At 52.6% G+C, this 24,404-nt stretch overlaps 1 protein-coding gene across 1 annotated transcript in view; it reads left to right on the top strand.

The window, feature by feature from the left end:
- The first annotated feature begins 294 nt into the window (after positions 1-294).
- UCKL1 (uridine-cytidine kinase 1 like 1) overlaps positions 295-24,404 on the top strand; it is a 42,408-nt gene continuing 18,298 nt past the window's right edge. The window contains exons 1-6 of the mRNA XM_065414351.1: positions 295-359; positions 10,375-10,469; positions 19,649-19,842; positions 21,282-21,388; positions 22,165-22,335; positions 23,500-23,571. Of these exons, the coding sequence (XP_065270423.1) occupies positions 10,402-10,469; positions 19,649-19,842; positions 21,282-21,388; positions 22,165-22,335; positions 23,500-23,571 (612 nt within the window). The 5' untranslated portion in view covers positions 295-359; positions 10,375-10,401. The remainder of the gene's footprint in view (positions 360-10,374; positions 10,470-19,648; positions 19,843-21,281; positions 21,389-22,164; positions 22,336-23,499; positions 23,572-24,404) is intronic.

The following is a 24,404-nucleotide window of genomic DNA, read 5'->3' as shown; positions in this document are numbered from 1 at the left end:
TGCTCTGCACCCCATGGCCTCCAACCCACCCTTTCAGTTTCCTTTCCTTGCACGGGCGTTAAGTTTCCTCCCCTGCAAAAACAAACCAACCCCCCCCCCAAAAAAAACTACAACTCCCATGATGCAAAGGGCTCCCACCCTTCCGGCCAGTTGTAGTCCACTCATGGGTTCCTCGCCTTTGGGAGTAGCGCGTTCGTTCCCGCCTGTGAACTACAACTCCCATGAAGCCCTGGGGCGCAGAGAGCCTCCCTCCCCAGCCCCTCTCCCAACAGCTGATCGAGAAGCGCAATGGCTGCAGCCGCTGGTGATGGTGCGGGAGAGGGAGTGCATGAGGAGAGAGGAGCGCCGGGAGATGACAGGTAACAGGGCGCACTGGGGAGCCAGGGGCTGCCCCTGGGGGCTCTGTGGGGTGCAGGAGGTGGGTGTTTCTATGGCTTGTTTGTTTCGGGGCCGGTGGCCAGGGCAAGGGTGGTAGGACTGGAGTCCACAGGCAAGGCAGGACAAGCTCCCTTGAGCTCTCCAAGGGGATGGCTTCAAGATGCATCCACTTTGCCCCTGCAGTTTGCTGTGGTGGGGACTTTCTGAGGAGCCCTGGAGCGCGGTGGATCTGTCTCTTCTGCCTAAGCATTAACCATCTCCCCGGCACGCCCAAGGGGCAGAATTTGCTCTAGGGTGCTTGTCCAAACTTTCCCTGGCTTCTCTGTCTTGACCTGATAGGCCCCCTCCTCCCCAGAGCTGGCTGCATTCCAGTGGGGCAGTATGGTGAGCATTTGGAAAGTGCACTGGGATACTTCAGGGTGAAAAGTGTTTGTGTTTCCACTGCCCTGTACTGGTCTGACTCAGACCTGCTCAGCTGCCTGGGTGTCATAGGCCCTGTGTTGCTAGCAGAGATTCTTCTTCGCCTCGGGTATCTGGGGCTAGTACAGGAGATCTAGTTCAAACCCAGCTCTCTGCAGGAAGCTCCAAATGACCGTGATGAGCCCAGTGATAACGGTGGAGTCCTCAGCGGGCTTCATGCTTTGTACAGTGGTCACCCTTCAGAACTGTACAGTTTTACATTGTAATGATAATATGCTATGCCCTGCACTCATTAGAGAATAGTGTGGTACCCTTAATTACTTGCAAATCTCAACTGTAAATATTTAGAGGTGACCAGTGTAAGCATCACAGACTGCTCTTGCAAGGGTTATAAAATCTGCAGTTTGTTCTTCTGGGGTGAAATTCTGGCCCCCCTGAAGTCAATGGCCAAATGCCCATTGACTTCAGAGAGGTCAGGATTTCACCTGATGTTTATAAACACAACTGGAACCTTTCTGCACTTGTGAAATCTTTATCTGTTGCTATCTTTAAACCTGTGAAAACGATCTCTGGGTTGAACTCTTTCGGTGAGGAAAGATTCTAAGTGGGCGTTAGTTTCACACACCTCAACCTTAGCAAAGGGTTCTAGTCTGCATACACAAAACCAGGGAATTAGTCACTTTCTTTCTTGTTGCTTTGTAAAATGGTCAACAGATTAAACTGCAGTGAGGATTAGCTTTCTGGACAATATTAAAGTTCAGCTGTTTGCAAATCTGTGCGCACTCCCCTTCCAAATATCATGCACTGCAAAAAGTGTCTTAAAATTTGCCATCTTGGAAAAGACGTATGTATATTTTTTTCCCTACTCACGTAACGGAAAAATAGGTGGATGGATATTCCTCACATTTTCTTTAAAAAAAAAAAAAAATTCTTTGGGCTGAGAGCATGCATGGACTATACCAGCTCTAGAGGTGAAATGTTCAGAACTCTGAGTGTCTACAAAGGGTATTTATAATAAATACTGCAAAGTAACGCTTACCACAGTGCAGTGCACTTGTGACAGCACCATCTAGTGGTTGGAGCAAACCCCTGGGAGTCCAGAGTTCCCATGTGTTCTGCTCCAAATTAGTCAGACACCCGATGTGTGACTGTGAGCTAGTCACTAAGGCCAAACCTTTCAAACTTGGGTGCTTAGGTTTTTCAGAGACGCTGAGCGCAATGATTTCCAGTTGAGTCAGTGACAAACAGACCACTTACTTGGGGGGGAAAGAGGGACTCAGGCACCTGCGTTTGAAAATGTTGCCCTTAACCTTTCGGTGCCTCAGTTTCATCAACTGTAAAATGGGGCCTATGAACACAATGAGTTTACCAGAGGAAGGAAGTGCATTACTGAGTAATAGCTAGAGAAGCTGATGAGTAGCTGGGTTGTAGAACAGTGGCTGTTTTAACCAAGTAGTAGAGTATCAGCTACACTGACCTCATGGTTTCCTGTGTCCAAGCTGTCAGAAATGTAAAAATGAACAGATCATAAACAGCGGTGAGAACAGTGCATTATTGGTAAACTTCATTTAGCTTTGATAATCAAAGTTATTAACAGAGGATTTAAAAAGTGTGTGTGTGTAATTCCACAGGGCCTGATTCTCCTCTGTTATATCGGTGTAGAGGAATAATAATTCCATCACACTCGAGGGAGTCACTCCAATTTAAATGTACTGTATGTTTGTGGAGGGTCAGGCCCATGATTTTTAAGTGGATGGGGCCCCTTTAAATGATTTGCCTTATGTAAACACGCCTTTCTGTCCAGGCTTGAGCTCCCTTCTCGGCTAACTGTAGTGACTCCGCATTTTTTCCCCGTGGGCATGAATTTTGCATTCAAGTTGCTTAATCATTGTGGAATGGTGTTGCCATAGAAGGAAGTGGTGGTAGTGTTAATCTCTGTTGCAGTATTTAAATATTTGGACATTTACCACTAGGGGGTGCTACTGCCATCCCCTTAAACTTGGCCGTAGCTGCAGATTAAGGTGCTGCTGCTGGTTATATCCTAGAGTGGAAACTTTTTAACTCTTTGGACTCTAGAGCATTTTCATCCTGTGCAACTGGTGATCTGGACTGGCTGTACCAGTGGCCCTGCCAGTGTCAGGAGTTGGGTCCTGCCTCTCACCAGGAGAATGGGACCATATCCCTGTCTCCCTTTCCCCATTCTTGGTGCAGGTTAGCACTGCATCATGCACCAAGCCACAGTTCCGTGTCTCGCTCTGCTGGTCGTGGTGGGGGGAGGGTGCAGAACGCTACTTCCAAACTGCTCCCTCCTGCTCCTGGGCTGAAGCTGCTGATCTGATGAGCTGGCGGGGGCCGGGGAGGTCTGGGGGAAGGGCCACTGCTCCCTTTCTGTTGTTAGGGAGGCTCAGCGAGGGAAGAGGCGCATCTACCCTCCCTGTCCATCCTGCACACACAGCTGCCAGGGCCCAGCTTTTTGCTAGCCTAGGCCGAGTGCTTCAGTTCTTGGCCCCCCTCATGAAAACAAGATCTGACCAGCACATCAACATGCCCTGTGCCAGTCCTGTGTTCCCCTGGAGGAGCCGGTTCCCCTGGCCTATTGAACATGCTGGAGTCGGGTGGGAATAACTTTCAAAACCGAGCTGAGAATGCCCCAGAAATACCCAAGCTCAAATCAAGCTCAGCGCAGCCAGCATTACATGATAAATGAGGGGGTGGGGGGGGAACAGCCTCTGTCCCTGAGCTGTGGACACAGCACTGAGCAGGCAGGACTGGTGGGCTGGTATAAGCCCTGCTTTCTATTAGCCTCATGCATCCTTATTAGGAGTTTGCACCAGTGTAACTCCAACAACATGGTTACACTGGTGCACATTTCTCTAACGTAGGTAAGGCCTTAGTCTGATGGGCACCGAGCAGCTGCATGCGAGGAGTTCGGGGGACTTACATGCTTCCTTTAGACGCTTTGATTGTTTGCTGATGTCTCTCCTCTGCACCCACCCAGGAGCAGAGGCCCCTGTGTGCAGAGACAAAGATGGGTGTCCCCCTTCATGCTTTGGCCCTGGGAGCTCCAGCGGCCAAACTGTTACAGCTGCCGCTGATGGGGCTGTCACGGAGAGAGCTGGGTGTGACAAGCGGGATCAAAGGGGGCTCCTTCCTTAGTGTTAACGCAGCCCAGGAGTCTGAGCGGGTGGCAGTCCGGCTGGCGGTTAGTCTCAGAGCCCTTCTCCCGCTGTCATTTCACCGGCTCTTTCTCAAGTGGCCTTTACTAGTTAACACTGCATGAAAGGAAGGCCTCGAGCAGCACTTACCTACAGCGGGAGGGCCTCCCAGGCAGCGAGCCAGGGTCGTGGTCAGTTAGCCTGTAGCTCAGGGGCAAGGCAACAAAGAGACTGACGTGAGGGCCAGCCGATCGGCTGGTGTAAATCAGCCTCCTCCACCAAGGTCAGTGGAGCTGTGTCGATTTGCACCAGCTGAGGATCTGGCCCTGACAAGTGCATAAGGACCCAAGTGGCTCGGAGTCATGGACAGTTGTTACAGTCTGGTGGGGGGCTGTCCTTCAAATCCCGACTCTCCCCCCCCCGCCCCCTTTTGGGGTGTGAAAGCCACCATGCTGTCATGGAGGTTCAGTGTTCATACAGGACTTGGCGTGTTCTGCCCAGCCAGCAGTATGAGCCAATGCTACATTCATAGCAGGGCCCGTTATAACGGGTTCACGCACACAGGCCCTGATCCTGGAGTCGGATCTATGTGGGTGGACCCCTGCTGGGGTCGTGCATGGAAACGAAGGCCCGCGTGGATCCAGTTGTAAGATTGGGGTCACAATGACCGAAACAGGAAGAGCCCTGGTTAATTTCAGCTTTGTCCTAAAAACTAAAGGAAAAATAAATGATCAGCATTTTCCCAAAATCTGCACGAACGTGCTGGAATTAAGGCCAATTGGGAAGACATGACACTAGTGTTTATATTTAGTGCATGTCCTATTATGACACTATCTGGGCCATTTTAATAATCCGTGTACAACGCCAGAGACAGGCCATCCCCCAGTTTTATGAACACCCTTCATCTGCATTTCACCCACACCCACCCAAAGGCCGTCGGGGGTCTCAGTCGTAGAACTAATAGAATATAGAAATGATGATCAGAATCTTACACTGTGTGCTCCCATCAGCCTAACCACCTGAAAAGGGAAGTTGACAAGCATCTGAAAGGTACCCCTGCTAGAGAGGCCGAGGGATTGTTTAAAGAGGGTCAAGGAGCAATGGGGCGAAATTAACAAGAGGACCTGTTTCAAGAACTCTTTTAAATCTACCTTCTTTGATTTTCACAACTAACCCGTTGCCAAAGCTGGATGAATCAACTGGAGGAAACGTAGGTGCTTCTGACGCAGGTTGCCAGCTCTGATTATTTTATTGTATTGCTATATTTAGGGGAGGGAGGGATTCAAAGTCCCGGGGCTTGGACCTCATTCTCACTTGATTGCATGAGAATCTCAGCTTGCGTTGCTTTTTAAAAGTAAGTTTCTAGCCCTCCTGGGCCACATCTACACTAGAAGCACTTTATCAGTACAGGGCTATCAGTATGCGATACAAGGAAAGCTCTCCTAGTGTGAATGCAGCTATATTGCGTGGGGTGGACAGTGCTGTTGATCATTCCTTTCAGACTCTTCTTGAATGTCAGCGAGCTCTTTGGAAGGTAATCGGTTACCCGAAAGTGCAGGCCTTAGAACTGCCTTCAGACTAGATTTGATTTGATGCACTCCTGTTGTGTACTGCCACTGAGCCTTTGTTCAGAGTCCGAGACGATTTGCAAAGATAGAAAATATTGGTATTGGCATACATTTCAAACAACCACAACATCGAATGAAGAAAGGCGATTTTGTCCGACTCTTACTAGCTTAGGAGCTAGATTAGACTGTGGAGCAGACTCTGTCAGGAGAATAGATGACAGCCCTGTCATTTGGACATTGAAACAAAGACCGGAAAAAAGCTCTCTGGTGTTCACTGTAAAGAACAATGAAGCATTGGTGGGGAGGGCTCCAACTTCTTATGTCTTTTTCTTTAATGGGAAAGAATAGAAATCGCTGGGGAAAGATTTTATTTTTAAACTTCTGAAAGGGCTTTACAGACACGGGGGAGTTTAAAATAAAATTACAGCACGGAAAAAAGTTCTCCGTGTGTTCCTTTGAAGTTCACCCACTCTGCCCTGTGATCGGCATCATTATTTGGGGGGACGGCTCAGTATAATGGCTCAAGTTAGGGATGCATTGTCAGCTTTCCCTTTGAATTCCCTTCCCTGTGGCCGTGTGTCGCAGTTTTACTGTTATTTCAAGCAGGGGGTTGGGGCAGTTTCTTTTTGTCTGTTTCTTTACACCTCCTCATTGGTCCAAGTGTTAGTGATTTGATAACGTGTTTCGGGGTAACATTCTCTTCTGTTAATCTAGCTGTCGTGCATTGGTGCTAACGTTATGTGTGCCCCATACTAGACTAGGATCCCAGTGCCCTGAAATCCCATTCACGTGCGCAGTCCTGTTTATTTCGGAGTTGGGCCTTTGTCTCCAGAGGCCAGCCGCAACAGGCTGTTGAGTGTTTAAATATCAGAGACGGTTGGAGTTCGGCTTTCAGACCCCGCAGCTTGTATTGACCAGTTGGGGTTGTGGCTCCTGAAAATCAGACCCCTGAAGTGTCGTACCTGCCTCAGCAAAGGAAGCCCACCCAGAGACGTGCATTACGGCCTTTAAAGGTCACTCACAAAAGTTGTCTGTATTGCACTGGTGCCTGAAGGGCCCCAAACAGGATCGAGACCGCATTGTGCTGGACAGGGCTGCTGTGTTCTTAAAGCCCGTGTGCCTGGCACACTTGCAGCAAATGCTCAGTACCTGTCCCCTCAGGTGTACGGAATAGCCCCTCTGCTCCCGGGCCTTCTTTTGGCCTGCCCTTCCGCCTCTCCAAACACACCTCTTGGCCCCCTTTTTCCCCACAGCCCAGTGGCTCCATTTTTCAAAGCTCTCAGGTCGTCAAAAGTCAAACACAGAATTCCTAGGGAGGGCTGGCTGGCTGGAGGCAGCTGACACGGGTGCAAAACAAAGGAAAAACTTCATTGGAAATTCTGTCCTGGGGAGTTGGGCCCCTCAGTCCAGGGGAGCAAAGCAGGACCCCAGTTCTGATCAGTGTGGGTTGTGGGGCTGCAGGGGAAGCTTATTTAATATTTGTAATCTGGATCGTAATCACTGCCCACGTAAGGGGTGAAAGTCCCCAATTATTATGGGGTTTTTACCCCAAACTTGTTGTCTTTTCTCTTTGTTCAAGTAACGTCCCTTTTGCTTCGGTGACACGTCAGCCTTACGCACACCCGTGACCTCAGAGCTTGGCCCGGTTGTGTGGTGCACAACCTGGCAGGCTCTCATGTGCCCAGGGAAGGTGTATACAGCTGGGTTTTAATCAGCTCGTGTGCTGCACCAGGCACCTGCTGCTAAGTGGCTGAACGCTTCTATATCATAGACTCATAGAATATCAGGGTTGGAAGGGACCTCAGGAGGTCATCTAGTCCCACCCCCTGCTCAAAGCAGGGCCAATCCCCAACTAAATCATCCCAGCCAGGGCTTTGTCAAGCCGGGCCTTAAAAACCTCCAAGGAAGGAGATTCCACCACCTCCCTAGGTAACCCATTCCAGTGCTTCACCACCCTCCTGGTGAAATAGTTTTTCCTAATATCCAACCTAGACCTCCCCCACTGCAACTTGAGACCATTGCTCCTTGTTCTGTCATCTGCCACCACTGAGAACAGTCTAGATCCATCCTCTTTGGAACCCCCCTTCAGGTAGTTGAAAGCAGCTATCAAATCCCCCCTCATTCTTCTCTTCTGCAGACTAAACAATCCCAGTTCCCTCAGCCTCTCCTCATAAGTCATGTGCTCCAGTCCCCTAATCATTTTTGTTGCCCTCTGCTGGATTATTTCCAATTTTTCCACATCCTTCTTGTAGTGTGGGGCCCAAAACTGGACACAGTACTCCAGATGAGGCCTCACCAGTGCCGAATAGAGGGGAATGATCACGTCCCTCGATCTGCTGGCAATGCTCCTACTTATACAGCCCAAAATGCCGTTAGCCTTCTTGGCAACAAGGGCACACTGTTGACTCATATCCAGCTTCTCATCCACCATAACCCCTAGGTCCTTTTCTGCAGAACTGCTGCCTATCCACTCAGTCCCTAATCTGTAGCAGTCCTACGTGCAGGACTCTGCATTTGTCCTTGTTGAACCTCATCAGATTTCTTTTGGCCCAATCCTCTAATTTGTCTAGGTCCCTCTGTATCCTATCCCTACCCTCCAGCGTATCTACCACTCCTCCCAGTTTAGTGGCATCTGCAAACTTGCTGAGGGTTCAATCCACACCATCCTCCAGATCATTAATGAAGATATTGAACAAAACCGGCCCCAGGACCGACCCTTGGGGCACTCCGCTTGATACCGGCTGCCAACTAGACATGGAGCCATTGATCAGTACCCGTTGAGCCCGACGAACTAGCCAGCATTCTATCCACCTTATAGTCCATCCAGCCCATTCTTCTTTAACTTGCCGGCAAGAATACTGTGGGAGACCGTATCAAAAGCTTTGCTAAAGTCAAGGAATAACACATCCACTGCTTTCCCCTCATCCGCAGACCCAGTTATCTCATCATAGAAGGCAATTAGGTTAGTCAGGCACGACTTCCCCTTGGTGAATCCATGCTGACTGTTCCTGATCACTTTCCTCTCCTCGAAGTGCTTCAAAATTGATTTCTTGAGGACATGCACCATGATTTTTCCAGGGACTGAGGTGAGGCTGACTGGCCTGTAGTTCCCCGGATCCTCCTCCTTCCCTTTTTTAAAGATGGGCACTACATTAGCCTTTTTCCAGTCATCCGGGACCTCCCCCGATCGCCATGAGTTTTCAGAGATAATGGCCAATGGCTCTGCAATCACATCCACCAACTCCTTTAGCACCCCCAGATGCAGCGCATCCGGCCCTATGGACTTGTGCTCATCCAGTTTTTCTAAATAGTCCTGAACCACTTCTTTCTCCACAGAGGGCTGGTCACCTCCTCCCCACACTGTGCTGCCCAGTGCAGCAGTCTGGGAGCTGACCTGATGCTCCTAGTCCCCCATCCCTTACCAGCTCTGCTGTACCAGCCCATCTGTGGTCCTTTGCCTAGAATCCTGCCCCCTTCACGCTTCCCCTCACTCCCTGCGTTCAGTCTGCTACGTCCCCTCTTCCTGTACTCCGCCGCTCATTCCTGCCTAGCTGCCCCTTGGCACCTGCTGGCAGTCAGGTATTTCCCCAGGCCCAGCCACACGGCGCCATGCCAAGCTCCCTGCCTTTCTCCATGTACAGCTGCTTCCCGTGGTGTTCTCTGCTGGGAGGACGTGTTCAGCCGGGAGAGGAGCAGCGGGTGGAAAATTGCTGCCGAAGTGGCAGGGCTGGCGGAAAGCACCTGGCAGCAGGACGGCTGAGAGTGCAGAATGCAGCGGCCTCGTGCATGGGGTGAGGGGGTGTCTTGTTTGCGTGGTTACCCAGGGCTGGGGGTGTTGAGTTTCACAGACTTGTTTATGCTGGGGCTGGAAGCAGCTCGGGGGATATCAGGAGAGCTCCGCAGCTGCACATCCACTTCCAGCAACCGGCTCGGCCCCAAGCTGGGAGCTCTTCGTAACTTCCCTGCTCAGAGTGAATTTGAATTTGTAGCCCAAAGCCAGAGGCTGGGGGCTCCTGCAGAGCTGGGGTCTGCCCCAGGAATGCCAGGGCAATATTAATACCCCGGCTCAGATGAGCTGCTTAGGACAGAGGGAGTCTCCTCTGTCCCCACGGGCTCTTGTTTGGGTATTAGGCTAATATCTGATACATTCCCTAGGGGGAGGCTATGGGCTGGGCCTGCTAATCTGCTTGCTCTGATCCGTTCTGAAGGACTCTGGCTCCCCCCCGCCCCAGCTGCAGCTCTCTTTGTCCAGACACGGCTACAATGGCTTGGATGGGGGAGTCGGTGAGACTGGCCCGTCACTTACCCCAGCAGTGGGTCATCCTCGCTGCTCCCCCCAGTGAGCCCGGACTCTGAATGTCAGCAGCAGGTGAGCGAGGCCTGTCGGGGTGAGGGGTGGGGGAAGAGGAGGTGCTGCTGCCTCTTTTTTTTTTTTAAACAAAGTCCGTGCTATTAATATCAGGTAATGAACATAATCTCTAGGATAAGCGATCCTCTTCCTAGGCACGTTGGCCGCTCCAGGACTCTGCCGCTGGCTCTTTCTCTCCTCCCTCTGTCTTCCTTGCCCAGCCCTTCACTAACACCCCAGCCCCCTAGGATTGCAAAGCAAACCACGCTGGGGGTCTGAAACCCTTCCTCCAACCCCACAGGCTCTCTGGGAGTAAGGACTAGCCCCACACAGGACTACGTTGGTGTGGTTTCTCCAGAGTGCTTCATTCACATGGCAGCCCTGCTACAATGCTAGTGCCGTGCAGGTGGCCATGTGACAGGCCAGCCAAAAAATACACACACACACACACACACTCTCTCTCTCTAACCTCCTGAAACTCGTCCCCCCTCTTACCCCCCACTAGAGCCTGATTCTGCTGCCGCTGGGTGGAATGAGCAGCCCCCCGACATATGCGGGTGTCGGGATATCTGGCTGCTGGGCCCTCGGGGCTGAAGGCAGGTGAGTGTCGTAGTTTGTTTGTTGTTTTTTTTAAATCCCTGTTTGCCTGTGAATGAATTCTTAGCACCTCCAGACACGAAAGCACCGTGGCTGTTTGTCGGAGGGCTGGGAAATTAGAGACAGCAGCTGGGAGAGAGAGCAGCTTCGCCCAGGACACAGGATGAAACCTGTGCAAAACAGCTCCTCTTGCTGCAGGGTTTAGGGGTGGTGGTTGTTGGCGGGGGAGGAATAGCTGGGAAGAGAGTCAGGCTCAATGGTTAGGGTTAGCATATTGCAAACAGGGGTGGGATCCCCTTTAACTCACTGGCCTTGGATCCTTTCCCTTTCCTGGCTGCTAGGGAGAAGGAGGAACTGTGATTTTTTTTTTCAGAGTTGGGAGTGGTTGGGAAGTGTGTGAACTCTTTTTCCTACTGAAAATGAAATCTGCTGCCTTTTTAGATGGCCCGACCCTCGTGGGGGGGGGGTGTCTTCTCTTTGGCCCCTCAACCCGTCTGATCCTGTCCATGATGCCAGCTGGTCCTAAAGCTAATAGATGGCAGTTTGGCACACAGAATGCATTGGGATGGAAGGAACTAAACTTTAAAAGGGGGGCAGCCCCAGGACTACCTGAGACTAGGGGCAAAGTCTGATCTAAAATTGGAAGCATCCGTCTCCTCTCCCCCCTGTATGACAGGTAAATTGAGTGACAAAGAAAAGCTACCTTAGTTTGTGCCAATATTAATCTGCACAACTAATTCCTGTCTTGCAGCAGAGAGCCTGGGGCTAACAAATCAGTCACCAACAGGAGTGCAGTTGATTTCCTCTCCAGGATTAACGGACAGCTTTGTGGGACGCTGGTGAACGAATTCACGGTGGTGTTTCACACTGGGAAAGGAACTGGAATTATCCCTGGGGTTTGCCCCCTCCCCTGGTCACAGCAAGTGGGATTAGGTGGGCAGGATTTAATCTGGAGTCCTGTTTGGAGGAAGGATTGTGGTTGAGAATCAGGAGGACTCTGCAGGGACAGGAGAGAATTTTGTGGGGTTGGGAGTGTTGTGATGAGCGTCCAGGGCTGTGTAGCCAGAGCGTGTCTCTATCCTTCATCTGGTCAGGTTTAATGTTAAAAGCTGAAATAATACTTCCCTGGCTTATCCAGAATCCCCGTGTCTCTGAGTGGGAGGGGATGGGGCAAAGGGCAGCAAGGAAGGAGAGGAAACTTCTCTATCTGCCCAGCAGCGAATAATAATTTCACACTGTTAACACCTAGCTCTTCTCATCGCAGATCTCAAAGCGTTTGATGGGGGGGGAGTGTCAGTATCATTCTCCCCATTTTACAGATGGGGACCATGAGGCACGGAGAGAGGAAGTGATTTGTCCAAGGTCTCCCAGCAGGAATAGAACACAGGTCTCCTGCGTCCCAGTCCAGTGCACGAGCCACTAGGCTACACTACGCCGTACCCAAATACATTTGGGAGGCTGAAATGACACTTTGTTTTTAACTGGAAATTCAGTCTCCCTGTCCCACCCAATACAACATACCATGGTGGGATGTGTCGTTCCCTCGTGTACCTTAGGGAGCAGCCGAGGAAGAGGGGGGCTGGCTTGTCCCTGGTGCGTCTCCACCCCCCTCCTTTGGGAATAGCAATGAGAAGACCCAAGTTGGGGAGCCACTGAAAGGGGGTATCCCTGATGTATCAGAGCCTTTCTTTGAGGTCTAAGCTGAAGACCAACAGGGGAGACAGTAAAAGGATCATTCCTGGTCTCTTCCATTCTCCTGACCATTATGCTTCAGATATAGGCTGAAGTTCTGGCTTTGTTGAAGCCACTGGCAAAAGTCCCATTGACATGGGTGGAGGCAGGATTCCACCCCCAGCTGCTTTTGAAATGTTATGCCAAAGCCTGAGTCCTGCTGGTTTTCAACAAGACTTCGGCTCCGAGGTCACTTAGTTACTTTTCGGAACGTTACCCATAGAACCGTGGGCACGTCACCGTGGGGAGAAATCTATGACCAAGACTGATCCCCTTTGTGTTGAGGAGGCGGCATTAACGCTGGGCTTTCATAGTCATTGGTGAGCCAATGGGCTTCACTTTGTGCCTGTTTCAGGATCTACAAGTTGGTGATCAGTTCTGGGAAGGATTACCTTGTATTAGTTGCGTAGCAGGGCCCTGTTGGGCCAGGTGCGGTACCCAGACAACGGTAGATGCCTTTAGAACTGAACGATGCTATAGTGCCCCGTAGGCTTTGAAATGCTTTCTGATGACCTGCCACGCCCCACGAAGCACCTTGAGCAATGCTAGAGTGCTCCCCTGAAACTCCCGGTGCGGGCAGTCCTTTAATACGGCCTCCTCGTTGTAATTCCAGCTTCCAGCAACGTAAGCCAAGCAACGTAGATGTCACAAGTGATCGTTCTGAATCAAATGATTTAAAATCCCTCCAGAAACTTCAAGGCCCAATTTCTTCTTCCTAGTACAAAATACAAATGTTCTTTTTGAAAATACTGATCCATATGGCCTGGGGCCGTTAACTCGGAGCTGACTGTAGCCCCCGTGCCTAAGGGGCAGAATTGTGTGTGCTAAATGCCCATGCTTGTTGCTGTTACAGCCAACCGAGATCAGGGCCCTACTTAGATTATTTGCTCTTTGAGGCAGGGAACCATTGTTTGTTCTGTGTTTGTACAGCGCCTAGCACGCTGGGCTCCCGTTCTATGACTAGTGTTCCTAGGCGCTACTGCAAGACAAAGAATTCTAATTCTGTGTGAATGCCATACATGCGTGGTGAGACTGTCCCTTCGGCAAACCCCTTACAATCTAAGTAGGCGAGATTGCATTATAAGTAAGGCTACGTTTTAGTCACAGGTATTTTTAGTAAAAGTCATGGACAGGTCATGGGCAATAAACAGTGACCGGCCCATGTCTTTTACTATATATCCCTAACTAAAATTTGGGCCAGGGGGCTGCGGGTGCTCTGCAGGGAGGGAATTGGGGGGGGGGGGAGCCCAGGACTCCCGCTGGTGGTGGTGGGGGGGGGGGGGAGGATTGGTGGGGCTCGCAGGCTCCTTACCCGGCTCCGTGTCCCTGCTCCTAGGGGGAGGGGCGGCCGGGGGGCTGCGCACACTGCTCCCGCCACAAGCACCAGCTCCGCAGGCGCAGCTCCCATTGGCTGGGAACCGCAGCCAATGGGAGCTGCGAGGGCGGCGCCTGTGGGCACGGGCAGCACACAGAGCCCCCCTGGCCCCTCTGCCTAAGAGCTGCAGGGACATGTCGGTGGGAGCCAGGGACTGCCCCCCCCCCCGGTAAGCGCCCCCCCCCCACCCCAAACCCCAGCCCTGAAGCCCCTCCTACACCTAAACTGCTGCTGCTGGCCCAGGCCGCTGCAGAAGTCACAGAGGTCACGGAAAATCACGGAATCGGTGACAGACACGCAGCCTTAATTATAAGCAGTTGGTCCTTGATGTTGTGAACTAAAAAACAAATTGGAGCCAACAAAGAAACCTGTCTAGGAACTATATATGGGAATTGCCATTCCTTGGGACGAACAGGAGAATTCTGGTGCACTATCAGAAAATATAGCAATAAAATACAGCAGTAAAAAAAAAATTGAAGTGCAACATTAGTTTCTGTTTCATGATCTTTGTTGGACTCCAAAACAGCTGAAACAAATAAACATACGTTCACTTAATACATGGATTATGGGATTGTGTTAAACGACAAGACTACTTGGAGGCAAAAATATATAGCAAATAACAAATGAACTCTTGGAATAGGATGAAAATTCTCTGCTGGATCCAAGAAGGGTTCTCCCAAGGGACCCTTCCAGATGAGGGTTCTGCTTCTCATGAATGGAAATTTCTAAGTCATCTTTTTCCCTCGCACATTTTTAGGCATCCCATGGCAACGGAAATTAGAAAAGGTCCCAGTGGACCTCACTGGTGGAACACCACAGCTGGATAACCAGTGGGATTGCAGTGTGCACACAGTACTTCACAAGCTCAAGTGCTGTACCAATGTTAATCAGCACAACACCCTGGAAGGTGGGTCCGTGGTGGAGTGTGTGTTCTAGATGGGGAAGCGGAGGCACAAAAAACCTGAGGTTTAGACTTTCAAAGTGTAGCCTCTAATTCTGGGCGTGGCTTGAACCCCCTGGGGTCAGATTTTCAGAGGAGCCGAGTACGTGCAACGCCAGTTGAAGTTAGTGAGAGCTGCGGGAACCCGGCACCTTTGGGAAATCAGCCCGCTGGTGTCTCGTGTTGGACATCCAAAATTAGAGGCTACCTCTGAAAGTCGGGGCCCCCTGGAGCTGACTGATCCAAAGGCAGAGGCAAAGCAGAACTTGAGAGATCCTGGCTCCTGGTCCTAGTTTATCTGTGTAGTAGGGTGGCACCTCGAGATTCGAGTCGGGGACAGGGGGTCCACTGTGCTGGGCTCCTAATGGTTTGAAAGAGTAGGAGCAGTTGTGGCGTTAGGAATCTGCGCCAATTGCAGGGGTCCCAAGGCAGCAAAAGGCCCCCTGAAAACCAGATCCGACCCGCCGGGTGTCAGCTGCTCTGTCCTCAGTGCCGGCCAGGGCTCAAAATGGTGCCCTCCGTACAGCGTGATCTCGCCCATGCTGTGCGTGCGAGGTCACGGGTAGGGCCCCAGACCTGAGCTATGCAGGAGACCCCCACGGGACAAACACCGCCACTGAGGATGAGACAATCCCTGCCCTGCCAAGCTTACTGAACCCCCTCCTGCCCAGAGAGCCCTGCACTGCCCAGAGCCCAGCTGAAGTTGCCCACTCGTCGCACAATGGTATCGCTGATCATTCTAGGAAAACGAGGGTGAGAAGGGCTCTGGTAGACAGGATCCCTGTGTTCTCCATCGGTAAAACTCGCTCAGACGCTTCAGCGTGCTATCAGTCCCCATCCAGAGAGCTGCGTTTGGAATGTAGATGAAACGAACATTTTTTCCTCCCCGGTAAATAACAATTGCGTCTTCGTCATCTTTGCTTTTATCGAGCTGGAACGTCTTTGTCTACGCAGCAGCAGCCTTCTCGGGTGTCAGCACCGCTCGGGGAATAGCGGGCGTTGTTTAATTGCTGCCGCAGGGCTCCCCAAGGGAGAGCAGAACAAAGTACCCAGGCTGGCTGGCTGTGCTTTTCCCACCTTCTCTGTGCGGGAAGGAGCCCTTTGAGTCGATACAATCCAGTGGACTTTCCCTGTCGGCCTCACCTGTTTGTGATCGTGCTTTTTAATTCTCTGTTATGGACGTTTCTGTGTGGGCAGATCCCTGCACCTGGATGAAACTCCATTGAAGTAAAGGAGAGGCAGGGGCTGCCCACATCATTCTCTGGTAAGATGTGATCTAAATAGAGGAAACAGAAAAGGAAGGACAGCTGTTATCTGAGGCCCAGAAAGGCTACGTGAGTCACTCAAGGTCATGCAGGGAATCTGTGATGGAGCTGGGAACTGAACCTGGATTGCTTGATTCCTGGCCCTTTGCCTTACCCACCAACCCTTTCTCCTGCTAGCTAAGATACCAAGATTTACACCTCTTCACTGTTTATTCTGCGTAGCTGCAGCAAGTGCTTTTAACATTTAAACTTTCATTTGTACTGTTGCTGAGGGTTTTCAGACCAAACTTTGGCCAGGTTTAAAATTGTTATAAGCAGGTTGGGAAAAAAGCTTCAAAACAAAACAAAAAACATAAAAACTTACCATTGGGTAACCAAGAAATATAAAACCCCCCAAGCCAGTCCCTTGGTGTTGGACTCAAGGGATCATGCTCTTCATGTTGGATCTGCAGCAGCTACCGTGCCTTGTCCACCAGAACCTGACCGCCACAATTGGGGCTGCAGTGGTCGTGCTGTTACTGTCCGGATGAAGTAGAAGTTGGTAAAGGCGAGATGGTTCCGTTTCTGCTCCATTCAGACTCAAGGGAGAGGTGTGTGTGGGGGGGGGGGGGGGGGGAATTGGTGTTTGCTAGGTGGCGAAAAAACCCTAAAGTTGGGGGGAAAGGGCCATCAAGCCAATAGGAAAGAAACAAACTTGTCACCACCGTCACAAACAGCTCCATGTGGGCGGCGGGTGCTTGTACACTGTGGGATTGGTGAATGCCGAGTGCTCATCTCCTCTGCAGCCGGGCGAGAGTTTCACTGGGAGATGGAGGCTGGCATGTTGTTAAATGCCAGGCCAGGTAGATGATCTCTCTAATCCCTTGGCTGGTTGCCTGCCGCTGAGCCTCTCAAGCAGGGTTTGAAAGGTTACAGCCAGAGCTGGTCAGAGACCAAAAGGGTTTGGAGTGAGTCCACAGAGGGCCGGGAGCCCGTTCAGCCTGCGTGACTCCGTTGCCCCTCTGAACTCACTTAAAGATCATCTTGTCTGCAAACACACACCTTTTCCACTGCCCCCAACCCCTGGTCCCCATCTCGCTTCTTAAAGAGAGTACAGCATAGAAATAGGATGGCATTGAAATCATGCTGCGGGGGGAGCCCATGGAAATAAGTGGGTGGTCTCCCCCCCCCCCAGCACAGTGAACGGAGCAAGGCGGGATCCCCAGATTTCCTGTCCTGCGCAGAGTGATTTCCTCTGCCTGGCTTTTGTGGCCTGGCCGTTTTCTTCCAGGCTTTGGCCCCTTCAGCCAATCAGCTGGGGTCAGGAAGTGGGGTGGGGGTGAGACGCTTGATGTCCAAAGCACCTCTTGGTCTCCAGTTCCTTCTGTGTCCTGCTAACAGACCTGGGCGGCCCCATGACGGGCTTGTCCTGCAGAGAACGGTGTTCCAAGACAAAAAGGAAGTGATGGCCACACCACCTCTAGCGTCCATCCTTCGGTGCCCCTCTTATGTGCTGGTTCCCCACCTGCCTAGGCCAGAAGCGACCGTTGTGACCATCCGGTCTGACCGCCTGGATAACTCTGGCCATAGGACATCCCCCGGATAATTCCTCTTTGCGTCAGAGCAGATCTTTTAGAAAAACACCCAATCTTGATCTAAAAATGTTCGGTGACGCGTGCCAATTCACTCTGCGGGGGTGATGGCTCTGCGGCTGGCCTCTAGGATGGGGGCCCCCCAATGGGGGGAGCAGTGTCAGGTGTTGTGGCCTCCTTGCTCTCCCCAGGTTGCCACGTGGGAGGGGGGCCTGTAGGGGGAAGGCTGATAGGACCCCTGCCCCTTTTGTATGGTCAGAGGTCTCAGGAATAGCTTGGATCCTAGGAAGGAGACAGAGTAATAGCGCTCTCCAGGAATGAGCCAGTGGCCCTCACTTTCTCCTGTTCCCACGCCAGCTCTGGTCTTTCTCCACTGGGACCCAGGAGATGGGGGCAGGCGGTGCTAAGCCGGCTTCCCTGCCCAGGCAGCACCTGCTGGTGCCGTCGTTATCCCCTTACGTGTGCTTAAGACGGAGGAAAGCTCCCCCCTGAGCCTCGGAAATGGAAAGCCCGAGGAGCAGGGAGGCCAGAGTCGGCCGATCTGATATAAATAATCTGTTCCATCCCGGGCACGTTGGCCTGGCAGCACTGGCTGCAGCTTATCTCCTGGCCGGGGGCCACCTAGCACCACTCGGAGCCTCTGCTGCAGGGCTGCCAAGCGCCAAAGGACCTGGCCAGGAGGTTGGTTTCCCCCTCCCCCCCCCCGCTGCAGCAGCTACTGAGATGAGGAGGAGGCGCTTAGCAGCACAGCGCAGGGCACGCTCACACACCCACCTCTCGCGCTCCCCTCCCCAGCAGCCTGCGTCCCCCTCCTGCTATGAGGCCAGAAGGGCTGGGAATGCACTGGCTGCAGCCAGACAGCCACTGCAAGGCAGATGGAGGGGTTAAAAATACAACCCACCACGCACCACCCTGCTGTCGGGGAAGGAGAGGGGGTCTCCTGTCTGTGCCTGGCTATTTTTGATCCCTTTATATGGGTGATTTTTCTTTATGCCCCCATGAACCCCTCTGCCTTCTCACTTGGGGGCGTGGCTGTGGTGTCTGCTGACCCGGGGGCTTGCCACGTGTTGGTATGACGTGGATTGTAAGCTCTTCGGGGGAGGGACCGTTTTTTGTTCCATGTGTGTACAGCGCCTGGCACTGGAGGGCCCTGAACCCTGCTTGTGGGACCTCTAGGTTCTACTGCAAGGCAGAGAATAATCATTATTAAACACAGGAACACTGACTTTCCGCAGCTGAGCACACATTCCCTGCCCTGAAGAGAGAGTCTGAATGAGCTGAGACTCAAGAGGGCAGTTCAGAGCAGGCCGGTGGGGGGGCAGTTTGGCTAACGGAGGCGGGGGGGGTTTGCTTGAAGAGGTGTGTGTTAAGGAGTGGGAGTGTGTGGCCTCATATAGGCCAGGCCCGGCTAAAGAGCAGAGACGTTCTTATCCTGGCACGTGGATAACACAGAATTCACTGCTTGCTGAGGGAGCTGTCTCCATCATGGCACTTCCCAATGCTATGTGCTTGTGTAGCCCCTTCGCCGGGGAGGAGCTCAGAAGCTTTCACCAGCAAGCTTCCCCCTGCGCCCCGGGTGAGGTACCAGCAGGCAAGTTTTTACACGTGGGCAAACTGAGGCACGTAATGGTTGAGCGACTGGCCTGAGGTCACGCAAGAATAGGGTGACCAGATGTCCCGATTTTATAGGGACAGTCCCGATTTTTAGGTCTTTTTCCTATATCGGCTCCTATTACCCCCCACCCCCGTCTCAATTTTTCACACTTGCTGTCTGGTCACCCTACGCAAGAAGCCTGGCGCAGCCAGGAAGAGAGCCCGGGGTCTTGAGCCCCAGGTCCCTCTATCCACTAGAGACACTTTCCCTGAACAGCACCTTCCTGCTGATTGCACTAGTCAGGGCCAGAACTTGGGGCAACTTCCTGTTACCAAACAGCCTGTTTCCCAAGCCAATCAGACCCAGGAGTGCCCTGTAGGCAGTGGGTTAATACAGTGCTTTGGGCAGCACCCTCCTCTGGCATCCACCCTGCGGGGTCTGTTCCATTCCACGGGCAGTGCCAAGAACCACTGCGGAGATCGCACGGTGGCTGGGAGAGGAGGGTCCTCATTAACCCAGCTGTGTTCGTTCCCCTGGGCGAGTTCAGGAGAACACGGTTTATTGTTAATCCCTCTGGCCTCTTTTCAGACCAACGCGTAAGTTTCAGCCTCCCTGCACGGCTCTCGAGGGGATGCCCTCACAGATCGGTGGGGCCTCACTGCGAATGTTGCCCCAGATGACCAGGTTTCTTCTTCCCGTCTCCTAGCACCAGCGGAGCGGAATCCTTAGACAGACTGTACCCTGCGGTGGGTGCCGCGAGGCCCCCCCGGAAACGGACCACCAGCCAGTGCAAATCCGAGCCGCCCCTGCTGCGGACGAGCAAAAGGACGATCTACACAGCCGGGCGGCCGCCATGGTACAACGAGCACGGGACGCAGTCCAAAGAGGCCTTTGTCATCGGTAAGGCATCTGCTGGGAGCTTTCCGAGCGCAGGCCTGTGGGGCGGTAACGTCCACAGGGTGGCTTCAGAGGCTCTCTGCTGAGTGCGGGTGCGGGGCGTGTTCCTTCAGGTCGTGCCGTCCCTCGCAGCTGCCATAGCAGGGATCTTGGCATGTGCTTGGCATAGCGTCCTTTGCAACAGTGCATCTCTCTGAGATGGCTCCTGCCTCCCTAGCACACTTCGCTGCCACGCCAGAGACTCCAGCTTGGTTCCCAAGCTTGGGCCTCCGAGCTTCTCAAACTAGTGGTGGTGGTGGTGGTGGGGTGTTGTGCCTCTGATTAGTCTGTCTTAGCGGCTGCTCCCTTAGGGTCCTCATCTTTCTCCGTGGGCAGCTGGAAGCTACAATGCTCTAGGACAGGGGTAGGCAACCTATGGTACGCGTGCCAACGGTGGCACGCGAGCTGATTTTCAGTGGCACTCACACTGCCCGGGTCCTGGCCACCGGTCCGGGGGGCTCTGCATTTTAATTTAATTTTAAATGAAGCTTCTCAAACATTTTTAAAACCTTATTTACTTTACATACCAGAATAGTTTAGTTAGATATTATAGACTTCTAGAAAGAGACCTTCTAAAAACGTTAAAATGTATTACTGACACGCGAAACCTTATATTAGAGTGAATAAATGAAGACTCGGCACAGCACTTCTGAAAAGTTGCCAACCCCTGGTCTAGGAATTATTCTCTGGCCTATGTTCTACAGGAGGTCAGACTAGATGATCCCAATGGTTCTGTCTGGCTTTGGAATCTGTAAATACAGGACCACAAGGGAGTGGGGCAGGTCTGCAGTCCTACCAGTGACCCCCCCGTGTACGCACCCTAGAACTTGGGACCCTCCCCCCCCCAGTATGTTGCGGAGTGACAGACCCTGGTGCATTGGACGTATCTGTTTGTATTACGGTGGTGCCCAAAGATCCCACTGAGATAAGGGTCTCATGCCACTGGCTGCTGTGTGTACACGTAGCGAGCGATGCCCTAATGAGCTGATGCTCCAAATAGCCCCACCCCTCCTCTGTCCTGGCTCTCTCTCTCTCTCTCTCTCAGCAACGTCCCCCTGTTTGCACCGAGTGCTTGTGGGAGGAGTTTATTTTTTACTGTCGTGTGTGTCCGATACTAGGACTCTCTCCGGGCTGGTTCGAATGCCGGCTCTCCTCCTAACCCGATGATCCTCATCTGAAGAGCCTTCGCCATCCCCAGCTACTTGTAATTACAGAATCATTCGTTTGGCGTCGCAGCACTTTTAATTATGCGAACGGCAAGTAATGTGCTATAGATTTCCAAAGGTTCCCTCCCGACTTGCCAAGTGCAGCCAGGCGAGATCTGCCAGTGTTAACTGAGGTTGGAAGGTTGGGCTGCCGGTATGTTTGCTTCATGCTACTCTCTCTGTCTCTCCCCCCATCAGGCTTGGGAGGGGGCAGTGCTTCTGGAAAGACCACCGTGGCCAGAATGATCATCGAAGCTTTAGATGTGCCCTGGGTGGTCCTGCTCTCCATGGACTCTTTCTACAAGGTGAGCTGCTGCCAGCTCCTTAGCCCAGGTCAGGCGTGTTTATCCCCTCTGGAATCCTCTCCCCGTCCTGCTGAGCGGGGTGTGCCGGCGCACTTGGCAGAACAGGTCAGGGGGAGACAGGTGACTCCTTCGAGTGTGTGTCTGTGGCCTGGCTGCATCAGGAGCTGGGGAGGGGCGGCGCTGGGGACCCCCCAGCCAGGGGCTCCTACTATGCACCGGGCTCCTGCTGGGCTGGAGAGGGAAAAGGACTTCCTCTTCCATGAGCCACTCCCAGGGCCAGCTCAGACCCACCTCCGGGAATCTCCCCTGGCTGCAGGAAGCTCTGCACTCCCCCATTCCTGCCTCCATTGCTCCCCAGCCGCAGGGGGAGGGGTCACTGTCCAGGGAGCTGCTCCCCTCCCCCATCTGCCCAAGCCCTGTGCATCCAGACTCCTGGGATGGCACCGTAACCACTGGGCCGTCCTCCCTCGTCCCTAGAAATAAAAGGGCTAGGGTCTCGTCAGCTGCAGCCCATACGCCACGATACGGGCCAGCAAGCAAAGCTGCTTCTGCCTGTCGGGGTAGGAGACCCAGGGAATCCCTGGCTCCAGGGCAATTCTTCACAGTTTGGCCGTCGTGCTGCTCTCTCGTGTGTCAGGGACGTGTGCCCGCACACGCGCGGCACTGTCCGTAGCACGGCCCGGGTGGCTCCCGGCTGAGGCTTCCTGAGGCTGTGCCACTCTCTGCTTCGACAGTATGGCAATGAACCCTGCAGCGCCCCCTCCTGTCTCGGGTAGGTGCTCACCAAACAGCAGCAGGAGCAGGCGGCCAGCAACGACTTTAACTTCGACCACCCCGACGCCTTCGACTTTGACTTGATCATCTCCACCCTGAAGAAACTCAAGCAAGGCAAGAGCGTAACAATCCCCATCTACGACTTCACCACCCACAGCCGGAAGAAGGAATGGGTACGAGGACACAAAGGGACTGATGGGGCCTGGGGGTGGGGGGGTGCTTCGTGTGCTGGGGGCGGAGGGGCTATGCTGAGATGGGAAGAGGGATAATGCACCTGCATCTTCAGACTAAAAGTCCCATCAAACACCATAGATTGAAAACCCAAGATCCCTGCCTAGGGGTCACGTTGCTGTATGGGAAGTATGGTGTCTGTTTCTGGTGCCTGGCTTGGTAGGAACCCAGCAGTGGCACTGTGCTCTCCCCAAATGGGCTGGCTTGGTATGTATAAGGGAGAGAGCGATGCTGTCATCTAGTGGCTGGCAAACAAAAGATAAAGGATCTACTGCTACTGGCAGCAAAGGGAGTTCCCCACTAGCTCAAGTGGTAGAATGCCATGGTTTTGGAGCCGACCGAGCAGGTCTCTGGTCCCAGCTGCCCAGGGACAGGAGCAGGTGTGCGTGAGCACTTGTCTCTCGATTCATTACAGTAGGGAGACCCCAGCCGTCGATGTGAGGAATAGCATGGAGAAGGTCTGAAGGGAATTCGATCCAGACCTCCTTGCAGAGAGGATGGTATCTGCAGTCTTGAGGGAGGAGGGCAGAGATTTGCCATGGAAAGGCTCTGAGTGGGTGAGATTTGGGAAGGAGAAATTAAAAGACCGTCTCTTTAGTGGAAGCAGTGAGAGTCGCCCGTCTCGGGACTGGTATTCATAAGCAATAATAGGAGAGGCCTACTCCGTAATGGGCTTGGTCAATCCCCAGTCAGGCTGAGTTCTTTCCTTCCTTCCTTGGCTTGAAGATCAATTGAAAAGCAGCTTCATCTCTTGCCTGGAAACCTGGGAAGCCAGCTGCTGCTCCCTTTATCTGATGCATTCTCTCTCTGGGGATGGTGTTTCTGAAGGGGCTGGACCCTCTGATATAGATCCACGGGTTGGTCTTTTTCATCGCAGTTTCTACTGTAAGGGGGGTGCCCTTGTCATGTCTGGTATCCCAGCGGCACTCGTTGGGGCCTAGCAATGGTGCCTTAATTGACCCTGGAGTCCCAGGGCATTCAAATCCTTCCTGTTATGCTGAACTTCATGTTCCTTTATCATCTCTCCCTCCAGTGGAGTATTTTTCTCCTCTCGTTCTCTTTCTAACTGCATTGGGTTTGACCAATTTCCTTCTGTTTCCTCCCAGAAAACGCTGTACGGCGCCAACGTGATTATCTTTGAAGGCATCATGGCTTTTGCGGACAAGATGCTCCTGGAGGTGAGAGAGGGTCCTTCAGAAGGACCATGGGCTGCAGAGGCAAAGCCAAGAGGGTCTCACGGCTTCGTCTCGCGTCCTGGCTGGGAAAGTAGGAGCGGTAGAGGAGCATTCCTTGCTGTACGCCTCTCCATCCACACGCAGTGTAGAGAGGAAGGGAAGGTGGAATCTTCCCCCTAATGGTCTCTGATGTCTGGGGCCAGGGAGATAGATGCTTTCAGAAGATCTATTCCTGATTGCTGTGGAAGTTTATTGTAGGATCTCAAAGGGCTTCAGCTGCCAACGATTACAAAGCCAAGGTGAAGGACGTTGGGAAAAACACAAGCTAATGCTCTAACCCATCTGTAGAGATGTGGAGGCTGGTGATTTGGTACCAGGTGTAATGAGTTTAGTGGCTACAATCTAATTCCTGGTGGCAATTGTCCACTGCACAAAAACACCACTAAGTCTGGCACAATTCTGCACTCCTAGTCTCTACACATTGCAGTCCGTTTGCTAGGATGAGCTGGTCCAGCAACTGCAAGCTTATCTGATCCTTGCCAGGGCTGCGAGTTCCTTATTTTTTATGAGCCCTAACGCAATACATGAAACATGAGAGGCCAAGCTGTGTACAAACCCGAATGTCTCTGCCCGCTTTCATCCAGAAGCTTTGCTTTATTGCTCAATGCGCTCTCGCGATCTGCTCGTCTGGAGCAAGAATGACATCCAGTGGTCAGCTGGGGGAATCTCACTTGGAGTTAGGGGCGTGATTCCCAGCTCACAAAGCCACACTTGCCCTAGCTCTCATCAAGTAGCGTGCTACAGCCCGCGGTGCTGGGGTCGAACAGGCAGCAGAG

The sequence above is a fragment of the Emys orbicularis genome, chromosome 12 (assembly GCF_028017835.1).
Source record: "Emys orbicularis isolate rEmyOrb1 chromosome 12, rEmyOrb1.hap1, whole genome shotgun sequence".
Lineage (NCBI taxonomy): Eukaryota > Metazoa > Chordata > Testudines > Emydidae > Emys > Emys orbicularis.
The sequence above is the reverse complement of the archived record's forward strand: the minus strand, read 5'-3'. Positions and strand labels throughout refer to the sequence as shown.